Source organism: Stigmatopora nigra, chromosome 4 (assembly GCF_051989575.1).
Source record: "Stigmatopora nigra isolate UIUO_SnigA chromosome 4, RoL_Snig_1.1, whole genome shotgun sequence".
NCBI classification, from domain to species: Eukaryota; Metazoa; Chordata; class Actinopteri; order Syngnathiformes; family Syngnathidae; genus Stigmatopora; species Stigmatopora nigra.
In genome coordinates, this window is record NC_135511.1 from 18,969,684 (window position 1) to 18,995,348 (window position 25,665).

The following is a 25,665-nucleotide window of genomic DNA, read 5'->3' on the forward strand; positions in this document are numbered from 1 at the left end:
ACTTCACTTCCGCCTTGGTAGCCAATTAGAGAGCTTCCTTCCACTGCTGCAAACAATCCTGTGTATTCATGGCAGGGCTTACCTTTTACAAAAAAAAGTCACATTATAAATCTTTTATTGCAGGCAAACAATACTATAAATAATAAAAGCACACTATAAAACAGAGTTTTTTGTACAGCCTGTGTGGATTGCTAACAAACAGTCCTAGATTCAGATGACAAAATATGCTGAACGCATCTGATTTAGGCCAAAAATCATAGATTTTAGTTAACTTTCTCAAGTGTGTCGACTTGGGCACTTTGAACAAATTGATAAAACCTTTGGGGAGAAAAATAATAAAAGCAAACACCACAGCAGGCAGTCCCTCATTGGTAGTACTTGAAATGTAAAACAGTAGTTTCAAGACAGATGTTTCTTTAAAAAAAACAAAAACAAACAAACTCCCAGAAACAAAGGATTTTTTTTGTTTAAATGGACTTTCCCGTCGATTGTCTGCTTTTAACTAATCTACTCTAACCGGAAAGGAGTGTCAGAAGTGCCACTATGAACAGCTTGGTTAAAATGCCTTTTTGTTTACAGTTTTGCTCGACAACTTTACGGTAAAAGTATTTTTCGGGAGAGGCGGTTTTTGGGGGGTCATTGCTGTCTTTTTTTCTCCGACTCCAAGCAGAAACTCTCGTAGGCTTCTTCCATCTCAGGGTCCATCTCGTCATCAAAGTCGTACCTGAGAAAGCGTATTATATTTTATCATTGATGGATTTTACATATTCATACATGAAGCCCATTTGTGATATGGAATAGCACACAACCACTAGAAGAAAAACAACTAGAAGGACTCACTCATCCGTTTCAGTTTCATTTTCTCCACCAAACTCATGGAAATAATCTTGCTTTTCCATGAGCTCTTGGTATTTCTCAGCAAATTCTGTTGACAAAACACTCCCATTTAGAAGAGAAACTTCAGGAAATGACAGTAAAATAATGTGTATTTTTTTCTTTTTGACCTGGGTCTGCTGCTGTGAAAGGTTTTCCGTCTTCTGTGTAGAAAGTAGGTTCGTTCTGTTGACAAAATAATAACAATAAGAATTGAAGTAACGGTGTTAAACTTGGTGTTAACTTCTTCCACTCGCCATGAAGTAGTTGGGGTCGTTTTCAGGGGTGGCGTTGCTGGCCGCCGCCGCGGACACTCTTCCCCAGTCGCTGGACCTCAGCTCCATTAGCTTGATGAGCATTTGTCGGGCGTCCCTGTACAAGGAATTGACTTGTTGGCAAGGTCGAGGTCGGCGGGGTAGGGCGCGGCGCCACAAAACGTGTCCGCCCTCCACTTAGCGTCCGTCGTGTTCCCAGCTGATAAGACATGAAGCCGCACGCACCTACTGCAAGTAGCATCCAGTATGATGGTTTGTATCCTCTGGATCAGCTGGTCCATGAAGGTGCTGCCATTTTGTTTCCAGCCGTCCTCCAAGGCGGAACCAGTCAGCTTAAAAAAAAAAAAAAAAAAAAAAGCCGATATACAAGTGCGATTCAGTATTGTCAACCACCGTGTTGATGACAGGTGTCAAAGTGGGGGCCCCGGGGGCCAAATGTGGCCCGGGAAAGTAAATCATCAGTCCCGACTTTGTGTTCCTACCTTGAGTAGTTTGACGGCGCAGATGATGTTTGCATCCATGGGACTGGAAAGCAGAGTGTTCAGGAGGTCTTTCAGTGCTTGCAGGAGGATTTCAGCTCGCCCTAAAACTCCTTTGCTAGTCTTTACCTAAACAAAAACAAAATCAAACGGCCTTTTACAAACAGTTCGACGTGCCCGGACGTTTGGTCGCCCGGGCGTTTGGTCACCGGTCAAATGTACTTAAATATTAAACAGTAATTATATATTACACTCTCTCTTTTAGATACTAAACTCTCTTTCATGAATATAATTTTGAGAGGTGGTTTCAACAGTAAACTGTCTGTCACCATTTGACCGGCAACCAAACGTCCGAGCACCACATTTCAAGCATCCTATTTTGTGTCTGCGTCACGGTAGCGCAAAAACAAGTGACGCATTTGCTGGTCTCACCTCCAGGTGAAGGTAGAGCTCTCCGAGAAAGAGCACAAACGCGTGGAACTTTTTCCGCGTGTCGGGGTCTCCTTGCACGGCCACGTCTCGCTTCTCAAATTCTTTATGGCACCTGCAAAACCAGGTTTTCTCGTTGTACGAGCAAAACAGCAGGAAGGGAATTTTACCTTTTTAGGAGCAGCTGACGAAAGTTGCCGGAGGGTGGGCTGAGTTCCAGGTGATGCGACAGGTAGTTACAAAGCCGAGCGCCCGTGTACGCGAAGTTTGGAATGGCGGTGGACTAAGACAAAAAAGTCTGTTAATCAATTCATTTGTTAAGTAGAGGCCCGAGTGTCAATCTTAATTCAAACCTCTGTGTAGATGAGCTCCACCAGCTCGGCCAACAACTCCACCGTGGTCACGTAGGAATTCAGCACGTGCGTTATGTGCTCCACGTCCGACTCGAACATCTCGGGCGAGGAGCTCAGGTGGCAAAGGAAATCTCGAACCATGTCGGCCAGGGACGGAGCGTCAAACGTGTCGTCAAAGTCCTCGTAATACGCCTGCGCCTTCACGGGAAAAAGGGCAAGGACATTGGAATGCGCCGGCATTTTTCGGATAAGGGGCACCATGTTGATACTCACGTCACTTTGGGGCGCCACGTTTGGGACAAACTCCGGCGCGCTGGCGGACAGTTTGGACGTTTGAGCCAAGGAGTCGATTTGATTGGAAGGCCTGTCGTGGTTTATACTGTACTGGCCTACATTCTGTCTTTTACTATCTGAAAAATGAACAATACAGGGTTTCCTTTAGAACTAGAAAGTTGAACTAACTCATTTTTTAAGGATGCAAAACACACTCCGTCATCTGAACACGTCATTGCGTCATTAATAATGATATTTTTGTATAAATTGTACTGTCACATGAGCAAGAGTTTGAAACTACTTCCCCACCTAAACAACATGAAAAGGCTAAATTATCTCAATGGTTCGTACTTTCTGGGGGTCTTACGATACTTCCGGTTCTTTAATCATACGCTTGGTTGCGAAAAAGAACGTGAAAGTGAGATATGTTGAAATTGATGTGACGCACTTAGGCCTACAGCCAAGTAAGCAAAAATGGGAGAGAAGTGCTTGGTATCCAAAGTAAATGCTAAAGGCTAGTTAGCATTAGCCGCGAGTCGGTCGTGTCCCTTTCCTTATCCTTACCTCCGCCGTCGCCATTTTCAGTGGCCGTGCTAATGTTAAAATCGCCCGCAGAAGGGTATGTTCGAGGCTGTCTCAAAGGTTCCCCATGGTTGAAGACGGTTAAGCGACCGTCGTTGTCCCAAACCGTAGTCGGGAGTGCAGCGTCTACGGGGGGAGGATGTTGTCGACTTCTCCCTGCTCCGGGAGCTCTGTTAAAATTGTCGTTCATGACTTGCTTGTTTTTTCCAGCTCTACCCCTTTCAATGAAAAGATATATACAGAAAATGCAGTTAGCGCCCAAAAAATCCGGGGGTTCGGGAGGTTTTCAGCGCATGACTTTCTACGGTTAGTTCATGTTGACAGCCATGGGTACATTAGCATGAACTTTTTTGGACCACTTCCTGACAACAAACACCGTGTTGTTTTCAGGTTGAAGGGAGAGATACCGCCACCAAGTGGCCTGGGGTGGAAGCTAAAGGAGCAAAACTGGCAAAGTGGAAATAGACTTTGCACCAAATGTCTGTCTTTTTTTAAGATATTAGATAAAGTGGGACCTAAATTTAAATTTAAAAAAATATTAAAGTATTTATTAGACCCCCCATTTGATATAATGGAATTTATTGTACCCCCATTTAACATACATCCCATCATTAAATGGGGGATCAAACCCATGACCCCAGAACTGTGAGCCCGAAACTCCAAACACATGTCCACCAAATATTTCAAAATCTATGGTTTTGAAACACAACGGCTCAGGTGGTGCTCCTTTTTATTTATTTCTATAAGATAGAGCTGTGCATGAGATGGATGTTGTTGGAAACAGGATAAGAAAACTTTAGGCCCGGAAGCTTGCGGCGGGCGTTAATGTTCTCCCGCTCTCTTTTCATCTGCCTTCATCAAAGCATCTGCCACTGATTAGCGCCCAGACGGAGGCAAGCGGGTGGTCAAACAGAGGTCACGCCGCTTCTTCTAAAAAAAAATTAAAAAGACCTCCCGTCCCAGACTTATTTTTCCCCCGTCGTCCTCGCACATCGACGTCCGCCGAAAAAGACAGTGGGCCCGGCCGGCCGGCCGGCCAGGGCGGCTTTTGGGCAGGGCCAGCTCCTCCTCCTTCTGGTCTGGTCTGGTTCCACGTTTCCGCTCGGTTTGGAAGATAATGATTAGAGCAATGGCTGCCACATGGATTAGCCAAGCTTCCCACATTAATAGTTGCCTCGTCAGCCGTGCGGATCGGCGAGCGCATACCGCGACCTGGAGACTGATCACAACCACGGAGAAGAAAAAGGCCATTTTAATTCCACTTGATAGAGATCCTATTTTTAAAAAAACGTCAAGGATGCCAAGGAACGCTGGCCTCCAAAGTCTTCCCTTCCAGTTAAATAATGGCAAAATAAATACATCAGTACAGTACAGACAAATGACAGGCATTAATAATAATAGGGATATCCTCATCATGTATTTTTGCATCCTGATTTGGACAATCTGTGTACTATATCCAGTTTTTTGGGGGGATATTGTCACATTATAATCATATAAAAGGCTGATTTGAACAAAGCAGAAGAAAATATGAATCACAAATCCCTTTTTTTTCATGATGATGATGATGATTGTCAGTGCCTTATTTCTAAAAGTCTTTCTCTCCTTTTCTGCCAGTGGCGCGTCACCGTCCTGTTCCAAGATGGCGGGCCGGCACGTTCACGCCACGATGGGCAGGAAATGGGTGGCGGTGTTCTTCCGCCGCGTTCTCCTCCCTCGTACGGGCCTCCCGTGGATGTTGAGAGCCACAAACATCTGGCGTTTCTTCTTCCTCCATTCGGCCGAGGCGTACGTGTTGTAGCCGTTCTCTTCGATTCGCTCCTTCAGGGCGCAATCCACGCCAAAGTCCCTCTGGAGAAAACAAATCAGTTCGTTTTCAGAGTTGGACGAAAAAATGGCAGCTACTAGATGTTCTATTTTCCAATAAAAAAAATCAAACAAGTTTCATAAATGTGTACTCACCGCTCCATACAATTCTCCCTTTCTGTTGATGGCCAGATAGTAGTTGCTGTTCAGTCCTTTGATAGCCACCACTCCAACATCCACCGAGGTGATTTCCAAAATACCTACAATGCAGTAAAAATATATTTTATTTAAACACCAGCATGCAAAAATATAAGACAATTCCAACTTTAAAAATAATTAAGAGAGGGGTTTAAATGTTCAAAGAGTGGATTTGTCCATTTTCAAGTTGACAATGGCTTTAAACATTTAAATAAACCATCTAAATCAGGGTGGTGAACATGTGGCTCTCGAGCCACATGTGGCTCCCAGTCAAAATAACGCTTTTCATCAAATTTTGGATATAGGGTGGCTTGTTTCATGTTTTTTCCTTTCTTAAAACACACTCAAATTAATCAGGGCCCATTAAAATGATAATAATTTAGCAGGTTGCATTGACTCTCACTGTTTTAAAAATTGGCTCATTGCATCTAACTTGTTCGCCACCCTTGATCTAAATAATCATCAATGAAATATTTAACATTTAGAATAATCCTATTAGGATTTTTTTTCAATACAAAGACTTAAAAAAGGATGGAATGTGTTTGAAAAATAAAGAATGTGGTGTGCTTTTGCTTGCAAAAGTGACTCACGGGACGGGAGATTGGGGCCGTAAACGCACAATGTAACGTTTTTACAACTGTAAACAAGATTTACGACGGCCAAAGTGTTTCCAGCTGCACGGTTTGAAAATGAACACTTGGACACCACTGGGAATCTTCGACCTGTTTATTTCCTGCTAGCTCGCTAGCTCGGGTTTCTAAGTCACCGAGCCAATAATTTAAGATTCTCAACCACCATTAGAAGGGCTCATTTACACCTCAGGTAGGTGGTCTTTATACCGGAGGTCAGCGTGCTAGACTTTAAGTGAAAGTAGCCAACTGGTGGGCGGGGCATGTTGGCGAGCTCGTTCGTCTCAAAAGCGAACAATTTTGGGGGGTTTTGACCAAACGCCGCTCCATCCATCAGATGGAAAATGACCCAAAATCAAGTCTCTCCCAGAAGACATTGTTAAAAACATGCTTTCATACGCATCAAACACATTATTGTACACTTCAAACACGCATTTAGGACGCGAAAGTTTAAATTACGACGATAGAATGGTGCCATGAATGTGGCATGAGTCGCAGTGTTGCACATGCGCACACACCGGAGCTAATTAGATATTAACGAGCGTGGCCGTCATCGAGTCATCATATCGGAGACAACAGCAAAGTCAAATGGTAATTTAACTCATGTTTTCCTTCTAAATGTTATTACAGAAATGTTTACTGAATGTATATACTATGACGTACTGAACGATTCAATACGAAGTGCACAAATAACAACAACAAACAAAATAATACAGAATAACAATAAATAAATAATCAATAGTGAAACCAAACAACTCCCGGTTCACGTTAGGTAGCAATAAGCAACAATGATTTTAATTTCAATAAAATTACAATGTGAATATTGTAATGGAACATTTATTTGTTCATTTTCTGAACCGCGCATCTTCACAAGGGTCGCAGAGGGTGCTATTGCAGCTAACTACCGGACTCGATAGCCAGCCAATCTTGTAATAGTACAATATATGATGTTATTTATCTTTATCATCTTTAAATATTAATCTCATAATATTTTGATTGATTTTATTGATTATATCTATTTCAATCTCATAATATCCGCTTTTAAGGTCGTCATATTGAGATTTTTCTCTCACAATATCGCCAAAGTACGACTGTGATAGAACCCCGACGGCGTGCGCGCAGGTGCGCCCAGAAAGAACAATCGGTAGGCCAACAGCGTGCCGGCCTTTCCCCCTCCTGGTCGGCCAGGTCGCCGGCGTATCGCTTTCCACGCAGTTCAAACGCTGGCACCTAAGGGCGATGAGGTCTGAAACGGCGAGGCGGCGCTGGGGACTGTGACACGGCGGCCATTGAAGATCTGAGAACGCTTTCCGCGCCGGGATCGGGTTTCCGCCGTGGACTGACGATGTAAGACAATCCACGACCCGAACGAGGGAAGGATGAAAAGGCGGAGAACAGAAGAGCCGCGACAACGACACCGGGGGTGGGGAGAGGATTAAAAAACTGAAAAAAAAGAAAGAACAAAAAAAAAAAAGAAAAAGGCCCTAACCATCCATGATCAAAGTCAGCCACCGGAGGCAGAGCTGAGACAGCTCGTGTGTGGGCGCCAACCCGCGGAAACAGACGCGGTCAGCACCCGGTGGTGATGCGTTCGCTTGCTCCTTTGGGGAATCGGAAACACCTGCGCTCGCAAAGATCCCGCCGCGCCAACGGAAGCCCAAGGTGCTCTTCAAATACCCGCGTGGCAAAACTGCCCGTCAAATGACGAATGAGCATTTATACGGGCAACTTGCGTTTGACTTCTGCCATCCTCTCGTCTTCACACCGTAACACTTGATCTTCACAGCGGGCTCAAGATAACATGTCGTTCTCACGCTGGGGTCGGAGTCGGGGTACGTCCCATCGACGTTTTAAAAGGACCACACTCGGGGTAGTTAAACAGTCGGGATATCCGTCTTCGGAAAGATAGACTCGTCTTTTTCCCACAGCTCCGTAACAGCCTTTTCCCACGCTAAAGTCTTTTAAGAGGACCAAGAAGTCCAAGAAATGAGCTGGGCGATCAAACGATAACGATAATTATTATAAAATATTTTTTCTCAACGATAATATTGAAAACTTTTGATAAAAAATCAAACAGTAATACCCCAAGTGACCACCACGAAGAATGGGGGCGCTGTTTTCAAGACGAACGCTAGATTTTTTGTCAACACTAGTATTAAAAACTTTTGATAAAAAATCATTTAAACTGTAATACCACAGATGACCACCACGACGAATGGGGGCGCTGTTTTCAAGATGAATTTTAACCCCCCAACCCTAACCCCACACTCTCACTCCGGCTTTGGCAAATGCTACTGTAGTGTAGCAAAGCCACTTGGGACAGTTTTGCCTCGGCTTTCTCACAAATCCACGGCAGGCCGGTTACCGTCTCTTTAAGAGCCGCCCCGAAAGCATCTGGCGCTTCCCAAAGCACCTTCCTAAATCTCCGAGAAGGCGTGTCCCCTTTGAATGGCATTTGCGTCCGTCCTAGCAGTGGCGTAAGAAAAACGGGCTATTTTGTCACTTCAAGGGAGCGCGCCGCGTCCACAAAAGACGTCAGAACGGGGATCATGTCTGGCCCTAGGGAGCGGAGACTGAAGGCGCTCTTGTGTGGTGTCCTTTACCGTGTGAACCCGATACAAGAGCAGCAAATCCGCGGCGTCCCCGGACCCCCTCGGGACAGACTTTTTGGACGCCGGCCCCATTGATGTGCAGGACACACGACTTTGATGTGAACGCCACCTTCCATTCATAAACAGCTCCTGGTTTCGCCATCCTCCCCAGAGTATGTCGGCCTCCAATTTTGGAAAAGATGGACGGCTCAATGGCGCTAACGCGATAAGTTGGCGGCTGTCAGTCAGAATTGGATTAAAATCCCTGAATATTCAGTTTTTTTTTTAGATCTAAAACAATGTTACATTTTAGCTTTTTTAAAATATACGTTAGATTTTACAAAAGACAGAAAAAATGCATTCAAAAATGACCACTATTGATTTAAAAAGGGGAAAATCAGGAACTTTTATATAAATTGGACAATTTTTGATATAATATTTAGATTATTTTTTGATAAACGGATTAAAAGAACTTGATTAAAAGCCCTGAATATTCCGTTTTTGTATAGATCTAAAGCAACGTTTGAGTTTGTTTTAATATATTTTTGGATTTAACAAAATGATTTTTGAACTAAAAACAGAAGAAAATGGATAAAAAAATGACAATGATTGATTTAAAAGGGTGAAAATCAGGAAATATAATACACATCTATACGCTTCATTTGAATTTGATCCTAAAACGGAAAGTCGGCACTCATCATTGACTTTCCTGGGTCACACAAAATGATTGGGTGAGCCAGATATGGCCCCCGGGCCGCCACTTTGACACCATGCACTATAGACTTAAAAATTTCCCTCTAAATGGTGTAATTTTCTACTGCGCCAAGAGACAAACAGTCAAGAATATGATGGAATTGTCATTGGGTTCTGACATCCATGATCCGCCTTTCTCTATTTACCTTCCCGTCGGACGGACGGACGGACGGTGGTGGTTATCAGTGTTTACTCTGGGTCGCAAAACCCAGCTGATAATGTCGGGGTTATCTCCCCGCGCTCCTTTTAAAACCATCTGAGAGCTACCAACTCCATCCCGAGTGTTTAGACAGGACAGATAGCGGCGGATATCTGCTTTTAAGCTAAACCGCCGCTTAGCCTTGTCCCGTAGACGGACGACCGATCACTTACTCAGCGGGTCATCCTTGCTCTTGGTTCCGCCGACCCGTCCATTCTTGTCGATTCTCAAGAAAAACTTCTGGAAAGAGAACAGCTTCCTCTTCCTGATGTCCCCTTGAAGATGGTTGTAACTGCGCACGTGTCTGCCCTGCGCTCCCCCCGCCGCCGCCGCCGTCGTCCCCGTCGCGGCGGCGGCGGTCCCGGCTTGGCGGACCCCGGCTTGGCGTTCCCAAATGTTCGTCGGCGGACCCCTTTGGCCGGCTCGACGGCAGGCGGCTCCGGGCAGGGTGAAGGCGGACGCCAGCAGGGCCAACAAGAGGGGGAGGGACCACGAGGAAGACGGCGTGGCGGCCTCACATCTCATCATGGTTCCGTGCGGAGTGGCGCGCTAAGGGTGGCCCCGGGAGCCGGGACATGCCGCTACGGGATGCCGAGAGGCCGGGAGGACGGAGCTTCTTCTTCCCAATGATGGAGCACCTGTCCAAAATCCTCCCATTTCCCTCCACCTGGCCGTCGGCTTAAAAGTCCGCGGGTGGAATCCACCTTCACCTTTTCTGCCGTCCCAGTTAATCGCTAGCGCCAATTTGGGATGATGTCAATGCGGGTTCCGGTCGGGAACTCGTCCAACCCGCTTGGCAAAATTAGGCAAAAAAGAAAACTGAAAAATGAAGTTAATAGATATCCAGGTGGAAGGATTTGCCGTCTGCAGCCGGGGGTGCCGGACTCCACATCCTCAGGAGAGCTTTGAAGAAAGACCTGGAAAAATGGAATCGCCTTCTCGTCCAATCCGAGTCCATCTCCGGTATCCCGTTGGAGTCGTGATTCTCTCACTGCATCCCGTCTCTGGATTGACCCAAAAAATGAATGGTCCACTTCTGTAGTGGAGCCTTTTGCTGGCTCTCGATGGAGTCTGGGTCTGTGGTGTCTTTACCCGAAGACTGACGGTTAAAAAGTGAGCGTGGGACGCTCAGCCCCGCCACTCTTTGGGACTCCAGCCCTCCCTCCCTCCCTCCCTCCCTCATGTGAGGGAAGCAAGGCAATGTGCGTCACCCCCCGCGCCCCCCTTCACCCATAGTCTAACTCAAGGGTGTCAACTTGATTTTACGTGGGCCAGACAGACCATCAAAGATAGTTTTTTATTTTTTATCAAATCTGGTCCGGTGCATCATTTTGTGTGGCCCGGGAAAGTCAATCACGAGTGGCGACTTTGTGTTTTAGGATCAAATTCAATCAGGATCAAATTGTTTCAGATCTGTACAAACCAGAATATTCAGTGCCTTTAATTTCATTTATAAAAAAAAATAATCAAAATATTCTATCTAAAATGGTCTGGCCCAGGTGACGCGTCCTGCCAACCAACCCAGGTCTGACACCCTTGACGTCATGGGCTACTTCCCCCAAAAAATCCAAGTTGCAAAACTACTTGTTCATTGGCTGTGAGTTCTAAAGTCCAGGTAGCACCGGATCCAATCCGTCCATTGCGTTACGTGTCTGGTAACCGACGACGGTGGTGTGAGGTTGCCGCCGCCGCCGCCGCCGTTTCCCGCCTGGCCGTGACCTATCGCTGTTTGTCACGTTATCTGATGACATCACGGCGCCCTGCGGAGTGTCAGCTTCCACTTGACAAAGGAATTCACTTTGAGGTCACGCCGTGGACGGCGGGGTCAACGCTCTTTGGGCCTTTTCTGCTTTTCGACGGCGCCACGCCGCTCAACGTAACGCAAGACTTTGCTGGTCTTCGGTCTCAAGGACGTGCCAAGAAATTAACGGGGGTCTTTGATAGTGGTCTTTATTGCCGGAGAGCACATGGCCTCGTAAAGACGGAGAAGATTGTCGTACATAGAAAGAAAGTGGTCTTTTGAAGGACCCGAGAACGAAGACCCGCAACGCCTCTTTTTGTGTCGGGAGTGGCTTTCACGCACCACACTTCAACCACGCGCTAATAGGAATACACTCCAAACTATTTTTACATTTTACAACATGATTTTTGAACTAAAAACACAGAAAAATGGATTAAAAAATGACAATGATTGATTTAAAAGGGGGTAAATCAGGAAATTTAATATCCATCTCTACTCTTAAATTTAATTTGATCCTCAAATAGAAAGTCGGCACTCGTGATTGACTTTTCCGGGCCCCACAAAATGAGGCGGCGGGCCACATTTGGCCCCCGGGCCGCCACTTTGACACCTGTGACGAAGTGGAAGTAGATTTCATTTATAATATGGAAATATTTATGAATGAATTACTCTGAACGTCTGTCCACGCTGGATCAAATTTCCGCCAAATCATAATTGGGCTAACGGGCTAGCTTACAGTTAGCCAGCTATTCGTTTTAGCTGAATGTGTATTTCCATAATTTACTCCAAAAGCCACCGCGTTGGACTTTAAAGATGGTCAAACGCTTCATGTTCTTTGTTGTAGGCCCGTTTGGAGAGCGGTGGCGAAGTTGGAGAAGCGCACCGCCACCTACGACCTGCAGGTGGCGCAACACTGTTTTTGCACCGAGCGGAGAGAGCAGCGACCCAGCAGCTTCAACTTGTCGCAGAAGCGCGAGGACATGGTGTTTTTCTTGCACGCCGGGCCTGCCAAAAAACAAAAACGCTCGCCATCATTGGCTGGCCGCCGCCGGCCGGCGAAAACGGCGCCACCAACCTGCGGCGCTCCGGCACTCCTGCGCGTTACACTTCCTGAGCTCTTCCGGTTTGGAGACGTCCCGGCAAAGGTTCTCGGCCACCACGGCGGCCGAATCCCCGGCCCCGACGCAGGTGACGTGACGCCGCTGCCGACCGCCGCCGCAACTGGCGGAGCACTGAAAAGTCGGAGGCGCGCGCCGTCAAGTTGGGAAATTGATGGTTTCGTTCCCTCCCGCCAGACGCACCTGCTCCCACTCTTCCGTACTCCAGACGGCGCAAGGTTTCAGGGAGCAGGACTCCGTGCTGTTGGGCCTCGGCGTGGAACCGCAACCGTGCGGCGCCGGGCAGTACACCAGACGCTCGCGCATTCCTTCTCCGCAACTCCCGGAGCACTGAGGTGGGCAGCCATATTGTTTTTTTCACATTACAGTGGGTCCTCGACATACGAGCAATTTGAGATACGAGTAACATTTCGGGGCAAATGTTTGTCTTGAGATACGAGTAACATTTTGTGAAGATATTTATCCTGAGATACGAGTAAAATTTCGGGCAAATGTTTGTCTTGAGATACGAGTAAATTTAGGGCAAATGTTCAACTTGAGATATGAGTCAAATTTTCTGGCAAATATTTGTCTTGAGACACAAGTAAATTTTGGGGCAAATGGTTGATTTGAGATACGAGTAAGGTTTTGAGCATATGTTTATCTTGAGATACGAGTAAAATTTTGGGCAATGAAGCCAGAAGAAAGCTATCAAGATTTAAAACAAAATTACAATTAAGTTTAGTGTATAGTTAGATAAAACTTATTTTTGAGTGTGTCTGCATCGTCATCCAAGTACATTTCAATTTGTTTATGTTATGTTACCAGCGCATTGCCGTGCAAAAAAGTGAAAACAACCCTCAATGGGTTGCATCTGAAAATCAGGGTGGAGGCGGGGCCAATAGAGCCAATGAAGAAAGGTATCCAAATGTCAAACAAAATTAGAATTAAGTTTGGTATAATGTTAGATGAATTGTCTGCATGGTAATCCAAGTCCATTTAAATGACTTTTTGCGCTGTTACGAGCGCGTTGCCGTGCAAAAAAAGCAGTTTTGTCGTTGTTACCGGGCCCCAGGGTGACACGCTCCAATTCCCGCAAGGCTTGTGAGGGCAGGTCAAAGTCGACACGGGTTTGCTGGACACATCCTGACAATGGAAGGGCCGTAGAGGACGTCGGTTCTGGGCGTCCACGCACTGGACGTCCCGGTAGCGCTTTCCCACCACCACCGTGGAACAGATTTCTGGACACTGCGCAAAAGGTCATCAAGCTTCAGTCCCATGGACGGACGGACGGATATAGCATTAGCGGTGGACGTCACCTTGGTCCAGGCGCCGCTCTGCCAGGCGGCGCAAGGCTGGAGACGACAAGTCCGAGCGGGTTCGGGTTTCTCCGTCCCGCCGCAGTCTTGGTCCTTTGGCCCGCTGCAAGTCACGCTGCGCCATATTGCTCCAATTCCACATGTGGTCGAGCACTGCGTAGGGACACAAAAATGCTCTTTCATTCGCAAATAAGACAAGCTAGCTTATCATTTTTTTCCCATTCCATTTTTGTTCAAAAATCATTTTGTAAAATCTAAAAATATATCTAAAAAAACCTCAAATTAACATTGTTTTAGATCTATAAAAAAACTGAATATTCAGGGCTTTTAAGCCAGTTCTTCTAATCCATTTATTTAAAAAAATCTAAATATTATCTCTAAAATGGTCATTAATATATTAATGGCGATATTTCAGGGATGACGGGTACAAAAGTATTTAGAAATCCATTTTCCTCATGCTGAAACATATGAAAGCCACCATTTTTTGTACGCATGGTCTTTGTGGTGAAAGCTAAAGACGCCCAGCTAATTTTACGACTGGTCAAAAAACTTAGCATCAGACCAAAAACAAAAGCTATTGATTGTTTTCAGCCAGACAACACAAAGACTCGGAATGCGGCGACATTTGAAAATGATTGGACCCACCTCACTCCAGTTTCCCACCAGCCAGAACACGTTGGCGTCCGTTGTAGGATGGCCAGTGGCTTTCTTTGGGCTCTCAGAACGGGCGCTTTTGGGTTTTTGGCTAGTGACATTTTTCCACATCGTCACAATGGGCCTCTTTGTTTGAATGAGCTTCATGGTGGTCCCAATCCACGGCGCAGAGGGTGCTGGAGTCGTTTGGAAGTCGCTTTTGGGTGGAAATCCACTGGACTTCAATGTGAGAGTGGTTAGAGGAAGGCGTTGTTGGCTTTTGGTCAGGTGGCCGTACATCCCTGGAGTGGAAGCCATGATGGGAGGGGTGCGCTCAATATTCATTTTGCTAGTAGCAAGTGAGCCGGATGTGGTGGATAAGGTGGCTTCTGTGGTGGTGCTTAAGCCCGGCCCACTTGTTTGTAAACGGGGCGCCACCATGACCCGCGGCGTTGACGCGGTGGATCCGATCGGGCTTTGGAACCAGCCGGTACCCACGTCCAGGTCTACGATGCCCTCCTCTTCTCGCGCCCGTTCTTCCGTCACGTAGTCGTAGCCGGGAACGTGGGTCACCGCCTCGCCGCCGCTTCCCTCCTCGCCATCCGTCCCCGTTTCGGCCGTCGGCTGACTGGGATCGTCTTCGCCGTCCAGGACGGCCATTTTAGCGGTGGAATGTGGCGTTGTGGGCGTGGCCCGGGGACTCGCAAGGATCCCGCTGGGGGAGGTAGGCTGAGTTGCGTTTCTGGCCGGATGGTAAACATAACGGTATTTTGGAGGAAGCCCCGGTCGACGCCGAAGACTCGAATTGGGGCAGCTCTGCAGGCCGCACAGCGACCGGGTGCGAGGCTTGGTCGTCAGGTGGCAGCTTTTTGGGGGTGCCAGAGCGCAGGTGACGGGGCGGGAGCGAACGCCGCCCCCGCAGGTCACCGGACACTAGAAAAGATGAGGCCAATTAGACTTGGGAAATCGCCCGAAGGCCAGAGAAGCTCGCACTCACGTCTTCCCAAAGTCCAACAAGCCAGTCCTGACCACACGCCACGTCTCGGTTACACGGCACCACGGCTTTGGGTTTCAGGAGGTGCTTGCACTCCACCGGGTGGAGCACCCGTTCCTCGCCCGAGACGGTGCGGACGCACAGTACCGTTCGCTTTCTCAAGCCTTGGGAACCGCAGGCGGACGTGCACTGTTGCCAGCCTCCCACCCACCACCTGGAGACGGGGACAGAAACCAAAAGTAAAAATGGCCTCCAGTAAACGTGGCGAGATAAGAGCCTGTGCACGGAGAAAACCTGGCGGGGCAATCCATGTTCTTGCACTTCCTGTGTCTGTCTTCTGGACGCATCTCTGGGTCGCACAGCGATTGGTCCACCACGCCCACATCGATCTCAAAGCAACGTGCCGGCTGGTGCTGGTCACCTGAGACACGTGGACAGGGTTTATGGTCCATTTCCTGATCAGCGTATTAAAATAATAGGAAAAAACAACCGTTGATGCTAAATGAAAAGCTGGACCATACTGGTTCTAAGGCCAAGCTTCAAAATTGGATCTGGATCCGGATCCAGGTCCAGATCCAGGTTCAGATCCAGATCCAGGTTCAGATCCAGATCCAATATAACAGATCATACGGGAATATTTCCCCAATAGACATGATCTTAAAGGACTTCCAGTCTAGATTCAGACCTGATAGCGGTTCTGGATCGAGATGGAGAATCCCAGATCCCACAGAAGTATTAAAGAGAAGACGTACCTAATCCACAGGTGGTGCTGCAGTCAGTCCAGGCGCCATGCCTCCACATGTACACGGATTTGAAGACCTCGTTTCCCGTCTCTCTGCTTTTCTTAACGGTGTACTCGTACTTGAGGCCCGGGTTCTTTTCCTGAAACAACAACTGCACCATCGCGTGGACCACGACGGGTCTCAGGCGGATGTCGGAAATGTCCGCCCTCGTGCCCCCGAGGCCTACCTGGAGCACCACCGGTTCTTTGGTGGGTCCGGGGGCCGTCAGGTTCTCCATGTTGCCGTCCCGTTCGTAGTAGAAGGTGGTCCCGCCGGCTTGGTACTCGCCGTTCCATTGGATGATGAAGTTGCCGTTGAGAAAGTAGTCGTCGGATCCTTGTCTCCTGAGAGCCAGGAAGTTCCCCGCCTCCTCCGTCTCCTTCACCAGGATGTCCCGGGCCCCCTGGGGTATCACCCCCACGTCCACGTATCCTACGAGCCAGAGAAAGAGAGTCACGGCCAGGTAGCGAGCGGATGATGGCCCACCGTGGACGCCGTTTCCAGACCACCGCCACGTTTCTCTGATCTTTAATAGGGGGCCGGCCCACTCTCCGTCTACGAGGGAGGCGGCTTGGCATGTGTGTGTTTGGCCTGGTGGGGGGGGGGGTCCCTTTTTTTTCAGGCGGAGGACTGAGTCACTGCGAGGGGCTCTGCGTCCTTTAACGATGTTTGCCGGAAGGTGCGTGTCTTTTTACCTTTGCGCCTCCCAAGAGGACGTTTACGTGGTTTACGGGTGTCTAGACCGGAGGGGGGCGAAAACCTTTTTGTGACCAAGAGAGCCATCAAAAATTCCTATTTTCTAACGCATTTCCTTGAGAGGCATGCTCTAAATTCGTGCCTCTGTTTAGAGTCATTTCATCACTTTTAAAGTGGAAAAAAACTCATGCAGTTGCTAATCAAGGTTTGAATTTTAGAATATTCTAATGCAAAGAAAAAATGAAGATTACAGCGCTAGACGTAGTATCTCATCTCTGTCACCAGTGGTTTCCATATTTTTGCGAACAATTTAGTGGAGAGCCAGATTCACCCATCAAAGAGCAGGATGTGGCTCTCGAGCCATATGTTCCTTAACCCCCGGTGTAGGCTTTTGACTGTTCTAGACTGGCTGCTTATCTTGTCTTTGTCTTTTAAGACGACTTTGCATCGGGTGGAGTTCTACTTGCGCTTGAATAGCGCACTCACTTTTGGCGCCCTCTAGCTGTGAACTTGAGCAACTTCGGAAAAGTGGCTCCCTCATTTTCTTTTAAAAAATGGCGTTCCTCGTCCTTGAGGTGACTCACCGGAACCTTCTCCCTTCTCAAAGGACTTGTAGACCGTCTTGCAGCTGGTGCCGTCCCCCAAACACACGCCGCAACGATCCTCCACCGCGTTTGAGTCGATGCCATAATCGCAGCCCACCTCCTGGAGGACCAAACGGGAAGACGTGATACATCGCGTCAATGCCTGCGAATCCGTGGTGATGGCGCGGAGGTCTTTGATGGGTCGCCATACCTCCCCTAGCCTGTCTGAGTCTCTTACCCAGCCACACTACCTTGCACACGCCGTTGACGCAGATGTTCCTGGAGTTGTTGTTGACGAAGCACGGCGTCCCGTCCGTCACCGTGTCCAACATCTTCTCGGAAAAGTACTCCGTGTCGGGCCGGCAGTGGAGCTCGCAGGGATTGGCTGGGGATACAATGGACTTTTCAAAGTAGGCAGACGTATAAATGCTAGGGTTAAACCAGGTTATCTCGCATATAAGTCGCATCCGCCCTTAAAAATGCCTTCAAATGGTTGAATTTGACCATTTCTCTCGTATAAACCGCCCCATGTTTCACAATTTTTCAATGCTGCCCTCTAATGGAGTTTATTTGAGCACTCACTGGGGTTGGCCACGGGAATCCACTTGTAGACCTCGTTGTGATAGGGCACCGAATCAAACTCGCTGCACAGCATCTCTCGAAAAGTGGGCGTGTCCTTCTGGCAGGCTCGCGTGTTGCAGGTCCGATAGCGCTTCCTCTCCCCCGTGCAGTACTTGCCCCCAAACTCGGGCCTGAGGGCGTCAAAGTCTGTCAGAGAGCGTAAAGGTCGACACGCCGCAAAAATAGCGTCGGACGGGTTCTCACTTGGGGTCGTCGCACTCCCTGTCCGCCGACTGAACCCCGGTTCCGCAAGTCCTGGAGCAGTGAGACCAGGCGGTCCATTGTCCCCAGCCTCCGTTCACCGTCTCGGGGAGTTTTCCCACGATGACGCACTCGCCCGAGATGCACCACTGGAAGGAGACGAAACCCGGTCACGAAGGGGGGCAGAGGGCCGGGGGTTTTCCCTCCCGGTACCTTCTCCGGTCCGCAGCGAGTCCCGTCGATGGGCGAGTCCAGTTTGGAGCGGCAGGTGCCGTTCACGGAGCACCAGAGAATCTGGCAAATGTTCTAAATGGGGACAAAAAGGAAGGACATTGAGTTGAATGCGTCAAATGCACCACGTTGGAGTGGCTACTCACGTCCACTTCATGGCAGAATGTGGCGTTGGGCCCGTACTGGAGCTGGCACTGGTGGTGCGGCGTGTAGCGGACCCCCAGGCGCGCCAAAGGCGTGGTCAGGTCTCTCTTGGAGGGACGGTCATCCAGACAGAAGCCCCAGCCGCGGCTGCCAGAAGAGAGGACGGACAACGTCAATATGTCGTCCAAGACGGACTCCCAAACGAACGAGGATGATCGCTCACTCCAGGAAGCGAGTGATGTAGTCCTTGGAGCAGGTGGACCAGGTGAGAGGCGAACTGTCGTACATCAGTTGGCGGGACATGATGAAGGGGTGCCTGCCTCCCGCCTCGCAGTCGTTGCCTTGGCCGTCGTGGTGGATTCCAAAGCTGCGCTTAACCAAACGCCACACGGTCACCGCGGATGTGGGACATTTTTCTTTTGCCACAAAAGGCACACCTGTGACCCATCTCGTGGGCGATGGTGAAGGCCACGGGTAAACCCGAATCCTCGTTGATGTTGCAGCTTCGGTGGGGTTGGCACATGCCCGAGAGATGAGACAGGCCCAGGGTCTCGCAGGGTTGGTTCATTCCGGCGCAAATGTCCTTCCTGAGAATACAAAATGCCAACAAAGGATTATTTGACTCTTCTTGTTGAATCTTCTTTGTGACTCTGCTTTTTTGACTCTTCTTTTTTGACTCTTCTTTTTTGACTCTTCTTTTTTGACTCCTTTTTTGACTCTTCTTTTTTGACTCTTCTTTTTTGACTCTTCTTTTTTGACTCTTCTTTGTTTCTCTTCTTTGTGACACTTCGGGTGACTCTTCTTGGTGACTCTTCTCGGCGACTCTTCTCGGTTCTTCACGTTCTTCACATTCCTCCCATTCCTCGCGTATCTGTCTTACCTGGTGACCAACACGGCCAGGTCGTGATGGGCGGGGTGCGTGTCACTCTGGGGATTTAAATTCTTCTGCCAGGCGCAGAAGCTGGACAGGGTGGTGTCGGCGTGGTGCACGATCTTCAAGTCTTTCTGTGTGCTCAGAATGAAAAGCGTTAGAATTTATCGTTCTTTTCCCGTTTTCCTGGAAACGCCACATGAACCGGCCGGCCGGCGTCTCCACCTCTTCTCCTTGCAGGAGAATCAAACGAACCAGGAGCACGTGGATGGCGTTCCCGATGCTGGCGTCGTGGAAGATGCCGGCCACCTGGCAAACACACGTCAGACAGGACAGGTTTTTATTTAAAAAAAAATAGATGGGAGTTCATCTGGGAAACAGCACCCTCTTGTGTCCAAGCATAGTAACTGAGTGCTTGCCCACTAGTGAATGGGAGTGGTACTGCAGCCAACTTTTGTTTATTTACACCAAAAGCACACGTGGAAAGATGGAACTGGACAGATTTTGAATGGATGCGGGAATAATAAAGTGTAAAATTGCAAATTTTTGGAGGAAAAAAAGCTAACTGAGGCTCACCATGTTCATGATAGTGAAGATATAGGACTCCACGTTATCGGCGCCGTGGTATTCGATGAGTTTGGAATCGGCCACGACCATGGTCTCCACCCAGCGCTCCCTACTGACGGAGCGCCGGGGGCGGGACTTCCTCGGACCTTCGTCCACGTCTGGCCTCAACCGGTCGTCTGAATCTGAGACGGAGTTATTTACCACATTTTTGTGTCTTAGATCAAATTCCCAGTCGTGTCATTGTCTATCAATCAGGGAATGAATAGTCAGAAAAGTTTGTCAACCTGTCACTCCACACGGGCCGGCGGTCCCTCTGCTTCCGCCGCTTCGTTTATCCCGGCGCGTTGCCGCGGTAACCCGGGGCGAGATCATGTGCGGCTCTGGGGAACCTTCGGGATCGCTCGCCGTCTTTGGGAGGGGCTCGATGAAAAAGTGTCCCTCGGGCAGGGAGAAGAAACCTCTCTGTTGAAGGAATGACAAACTCGCTTACAGTATTCTTTGCAATACGCAATTAAAAAATGCCAAAATCTCATTTTTGGATCAGAAACTGAGAAGAAACATTGGTCATGGTCGAGGTTTTTGTTTGACAGCGTGTCAAACGTCCGTCATTATTCATCAACGGCCTATTAAATATTCTTCCTTTCTTCTTTTGTGCCTCGCAGGCAGATTCCGTGCGCACAAAAACAACAAAAAAGGAGACGTATGTGTTGCCAAGTATGCCATGCAAGTTCCTACTGGTGAAGGAAGCGTTTTTCCGACCAAGACTAAAACGCCCTACGGACAAAAACACCTATTATGGACACATCAGAGAAAAAGCTGTACTACTTATTTTGCGCTGTACAAAAACATGTTTTTTTGCTAATAACCTTCTCAGGCGTCAACGTCAAGTTGTAATGCTACTCATAGCGACGTAGCATATAGAGCGAGGGTGTCAGACTCGGGTTGGTTGGCGGGCCGTTTTAGCGTCAACTTGATTTCATGTGGGCCATTTTAGATAAAAATATTTAGATTTTTTTTATAAATGAACTGGATTAAAAGGCCTGAATATTCAGATTTTTTATAGATCTAGACAAGTGTTTATTTCAGATTTTTTTAAATATATTTTTAGATTTTACAAGAGGATTTTTGAACGAAAAACAATGAAAAAATTGATTAAAAATTAGAATTATTGATTTAAAAGGGGGAAAATCAGGAAATTTAATATACATCTATATCTATCATTTTAATTTGATCCTAAAACAGAAAGTCCGCATTCATGATTGACTTTCCCGGACCGCACAAAATGATGCGACGGGCCAGATTTGGCCCCCGTGCCACCACTTTGACACCAGTGATATAGAAGTATAGTAGTATTTACGTATAAATACTATGAGTGAGCTTTCACGTTTCTTCCAGTAATCTAAACAAGTGTTGGCTTCTTCTATGTTTGGAGGCGTGGCCTACTCGAGTGAATGTGTTGAGACTCCAAGTTGGAGGAGCATTCTGAGAAATGACGCTTCCACCTCAGCAACTTTCTCCTCGCCAGCAAATCTGGGATCAAAATCCCCCAAAACGATCCATTCCTCAAACCACGGCCAAATTCCTCTCCTGACCCGGGTGACCTTTGACCTCCCGGCCCCGACCCCGATCCCCTCTTTCGTCTCGTATCGCAAAGTCATCGGCTTTGACTCTAATCTGTCCGTTCTTCAGTCATTCTTCAACACAAACGTGGCGTTTTGGTCCACCCGTGACCGAATAATTGCGTTTGTTAGCTTAGCAAGTTTCGGAAAAATCAATGCCAAAAAAAACACTGACTCGCAGTCAGGGGATCTGGGTTCAAAATCCAGGTCGCTCCACCTGTGTGGAGTTTTCATGTTCTCACTCCGGGTTTCTCCCCACACTCCAAAATTATGCATGCTAGTTATGCTAATTGTACGCTAACTTGCCCCTAGATAGGAGTGATTAGTTATTTGTTTCATGGTGCCCTGTGATTGGCTAGCCATCGATTCAGGGTTTCCCCCGCCTCTGGGCCCAAGTGGGCTGGGATAGGCTAAGGCGACAACCCTAAAGTATAAAGCGGTTCTGAAAATGAGATGAGAGACAGTGTTTTTTTTTTTTAATCTTGAATGCAACAGGTGGCTTGAAAGTCAGCTTTCTCTTTTCGTCTTCCCACCTGAACTGCGTGAACCCCTTGAAGCGAAAAAAAAAAAGATATTTATCCGGTGCGCAGTTGTGAAAGGAGCCTCCCCGCTTAGTCAAGTTTGTCAACGTGACCTAGAAATGGGAAATGCTGCAATTCGCCCTGATTTCTCACAGCTGTTTTGGAGCTGCAGGAACTAGCCTAGCGCTATGAAAGCTTTTTTTTTACTTTAACAATTCCTATTTTCAAATGTTTTTCTTGGAAAGCCATCATAAAAATACATACAAATATTAGGCTTTTTTTTACTCGTTTCACCACTTTTAAAGTAGAAAAAGTCTTGAATTTTTCCGACAGCATTGTTTCTATGTTGATGATCCAAAATAGCGGCACGCGCGGTGCAGTCGCTCTTTGCTCGCACCAATTTCGTTATACAACAATGACTCCAATGACAATAAAGGCTTTTGTTTTTTTGATCTTGCAGGCAAAGATGACGCAGAACGTCGGATGAGTGGTTAAGCACGTCGGCCTCGCAGTTCTGGGGTCCTGGGTTCGAATTCAGGTCAGTCCACTGGTGTAAAGTTTGCATGTATATTTTTTCTCTGGGTACATTAGCGGCGCTAGCGGTACACTGCCGACGCGACGCCCCTATGTGAGCTCACGGGGAGACTTGTCCAGCCACATGTGGCTCCTGAGCCATAGGTTTTGTAGCCCCCGTCCTATAGAATAAGTTCCAAAGAGCAAAGCAGGTGGTGGAGCGCAGATGGTCCGGGAAGGAATGCTAGCGAGAGGCCCACCCAAACATGCGCCATTCACGTGATCTGAAAGCCAATAGAATTCAAGTTGACTGAAGTCGGTCGGCCGCAAATGAGCGCCGCCGACGTACTAAAGACTCGAAATAATCAGACGTGTTTGGTCGGTGCGCTTTAGAAGGCCTCGTCGGCGCGACGACCTGCTGGGATACGTTCCAGCCACCGCGGGCGGCTAGCGGATACATTTTCCTGCCTCCGACGTGTAAAGACGTGTAGAAAGACGCCAAAGAGACGGAGGAACGTTTATTTTTACGTGTTTGGCTACCGTCGATAGCGACGGCCAAAGGTCTCGCACTTGGGTTCGTTGGCGGGTAGCTTTAACGTCAACTCCATTTCACGTGGACCATTTTAGATAGAATATTTCGATTTTTTATATTATAAATTGATTAAATGAACTGGATTAAAAGCCCTGAATATTCCGTTTTTTATTCATCTAAAACAATGTTTATTTTAGCTTTTTTAATATATTTTTAGATTTTACAAAATGATTTTTGAACTAATTTTTAATCAAGAATTGACATTTTTTAAGCCACTTTTTTGTGTTTTTAGGTCAAAAATAATTTTGTAAAATCTAAAAATACATTTTAAAAAATCTATAATAAATATTGTTTTAGAATTTAGACTTATAAAAAACGGATCATTCAGGCCCTTTAATCCAGTTCATTTAATCAATTTATGACAAAAATAAATGTAAATATTCTGTCTAAAATGGTCCACATGAAATGGAGTTGACGTTAACGCAATCCTCCCTCGTGTGACAGCCTTGATCTACGTAAAAGCTGCGCTTCTCCAGTTTTTTTCCTTCTCTTCGTGAAGGCAGCTGGAAATGTTTCCGGCCCACATCTGTCTATAAATTGGAGTCGCCGGGGATTTAAAGAACGTCAAAGCTTCTACGAGAGCAAACATTCTGGAAAAACCATCCAAATCCATTCTCTGGAATTGGGAGGAACAAATGATACAATTGCGTCTTTGAGTGACAGCTGGGGGCCTAATTTGATGCTAAAACACAAAGCGGTCACTCCTGATTGACCTTCCCGGGCCGCACAAAATGATGCGGCGGGCCAGATTTGGCCCCCAAGCCGCCACTTTGACACATCTGGTTAATGCATTTTGAACGGACGTTGTACTCATTCTGCACGGGATTCCTTACCAGTCCGCCGCAGGCGCTGATGGCAGCGGTCCCTTTAACGCCCGACGCCTCCACCGTGCCGAGAAGGTGGCAGGACGGCGAGGGCCCGCTCTCGGTCCGCCCGGCGCCTCCGTGGCGTCTCTCCAGGACGTAGTTTTCGGAAAGCAGCCCACGGTTTTCCGTCAGATTGAACGTCAGGGCGCGACCCGTGTAGTTGAGCTTGTAGTAAAAGTGCTCCGGCGTGTCCACTTCTCGCCTGACGCGTCCATGCCGAGGGTGCTGGGACAGACAATGGGACAGGAAGTCCCCCTCGCCGTTGGTTTTCACCGGGTAGACGATGGACCCCGACGGGGAGGCTCCGCCTGGAGGGGGAAACAACATAGATGATCCACACTGGGCCTTAGGTTTTTTTGCTAGGGTCACTTGTTGCTAGGCAGATTTTGAAAAATGCTATGTTATGATTCAGGCAGCCAGATGTTTAGTGTGTCAGACTCGCAGTTCTGAGGTTGAGGGTTTGAGCCCAGGCCAGTCCGCACTGTGTGATGTTTGTATGTCCTCCCTGGGCTTGCGTGAAACCTGAAACTTTTGGCCAGCCAATCAGAGGGCTTAAAAAGACAAACAATTACTAATTACTCATAGCTAGGGACAATATCGCGTACTATTAGCCTAGCAGGCATGTTTTGGGGAGGTGGGAGAGAAAGCCCATGCAAGCCTAGAGAGAACATGCAATCTCCACACAGTGCAAACTGATCCGGCATCGAACCCACGGTCACAGAATTGCGAGGCAGATGTGGTAACCACTAGTCCACCGTGCTACCTGTAGCTATATAGATATATATACATATCACACCCAATATGTCATTTTTTTAGGTGATAGTTATCCCAAAAAAAAAAACATCAGATGGATATTTTGTCTGTTTTGTGTTATTTTACGACGACTTGAACGTCTAATCTTACTGTTCTTGGCATTTGATCAATTCAAAAAACAGCCCCCAAAAATGCAAGCTATCATATTTCTATCCAATTTCCCCCTTTCATTGTGCATTGTTTGGCCAGCGCCACTTTAAATCAGGTGCCACTCTTTGGCCGTCCCGGCATTCCCAAACGGCGGCGCCACTGACCTGCTCCCGCCGAGACGGAAAGGTTCGAATCCGGCTGAGCCGAAATCCAGTGGTGCAGCAAGAGGAGAAGAAGCGCGCGCTCCAGCCAACATGGCATTATTTCATGGGAGCAAACTCCCAGCTTACGGGGCTTAAAGGAGTCCAACGGGGGTGTCGGGACCGACTACGTCCTGCCTCATCCAGCCGGGCCGGGGCTGTGCGGGGGGAAGAAAGGAGCCGGGAGAAAGTTTCAAGGGGAGGGGAGTCGGGGAGGGAGGCACCAAGTCTGGCTATGGAGGGGGGGAGAGTTAGTCAGTTTTTCTAGTGGATCTGGTGTCTGTTTTCTTTCTCCCAGAAGCGACGTGGCTTCCAACCTTGCCTCGACTTGCAATCTTCTTCTTGCACACTCAGCTGTGTGTCATCATTTTCACAAGATCTGACAACCGTGGTCATCGTTAACCCTTTATCGACCGCCACAGGGGTCCAATTCCGTCGTCCTACTCCTAACGGACGTTCATGGCTGTCAATGGTTCTGAAATGCAATCATGATCATGCAACAAAAGCCTAATTGTCATCATACCCAGAAACCG

At 47.8% G+C, this 25,665-nt stretch overlaps 3 protein-coding genes and 1 long non-coding RNA gene across 5 annotated transcripts; 1 reads left to right on the forward strand and 3 right to left on the reverse strand.

Annotated features, from left to right (window-relative positions):
* Positions 1–98: 98 nt before the first annotated feature.
* paip1 (poly(A) binding protein interacting protein 1) lies at positions 99–3,654 on the reverse strand. The gene is made up of 11 exons (XM_077715778.1): positions 3,247–3,654; positions 2,683–2,819; positions 2,410–2,607; positions 2,227–2,339; positions 2,060–2,171; positions 1,631–1,756; positions 1,374–1,480; positions 1,131–1,245; positions 1,005–1,059; positions 841–925; positions 99–724 (listed from the first exon to the last, which is right to left on the reverse strand). Exons 1-11 carry the CDS (start codon positions 3,452–3,454, stop codon positions 637–639), a joined length of 1,344 nt encoding a protein of 447 aa, XP_077571904.1. The 5' UTR covers positions 3,455–3,654; the 3' UTR covers positions 99–636.
* Positions 3,655–4,581: 927 nt separating this feature from the next.
* On the reverse strand, positions 4,582–10,080 carry fgf10b (fibroblast growth factor 10b). The gene is made up of 3 exons (XM_077715784.1): positions 9,611–10,080; positions 5,224–5,327; positions 4,582–5,112 (listed from the first exon to the last, which is right to left on the reverse strand). The coding sequence occupies exons 1-3, from the start codon at positions 9,963–9,965 to the stop codon at positions 4,921–4,923; spliced, it is 651 nt and encodes a 216-aa protein (XP_077571910.1). The 5' UTR covers positions 9,966–10,080; the 3' UTR covers positions 4,582–4,920.
* Positions 6,380–20,712, forward strand: LOC144195910 (uncharacterized). 2 transcript variants are annotated; one of them, XR_013326184.1, is made up of 4 exons: positions 6,380–6,485; positions 12,023–12,366; positions 12,474–12,631; positions 20,581–20,712. It is a non-coding gene; the product is annotated as an uncharacterized LOC144195910 (long non-coding RNA). The 2 variants fall into 2 exon arrangements; XR_013326183.1 differs by lacking the exon at positions 20,581–20,712 and adding an exon at positions 13,351–13,717.
* Positions 11,157–25,271, reverse strand: LOC144195901 (A disintegrin and metalloproteinase with thrombospondin motifs 12-like). The gene is given in 23 exon segments (XM_077715773.1): positions 11,157–12,183; positions 12,254–12,410; positions 12,480–12,626; positions 13,341–13,523; positions 13,595–13,747; positions 14,240–15,160; positions 15,225–15,435; positions 15,516–15,642; positions 15,974–16,115; positions 16,191–16,435; positions 17,284–17,404; positions 17,535–17,668; positions 17,866–18,035; positions 18,109–18,254; positions 18,319–18,411; positions 18,483–18,627; positions 18,704–18,847; positions 18,918–19,067; positions 19,361–19,485; positions 19,577–19,660; positions 19,928–20,380; positions 23,997–24,337; positions 25,097–25,271. Coding segments are annotated over 23 exon segments (4,605 nt in total). The 5' UTR covers positions 25,194–25,271; the 3' UTR covers positions 11,157–12,067.
* Positions 25,272–25,665: the final 394 nt, after the last annotated feature.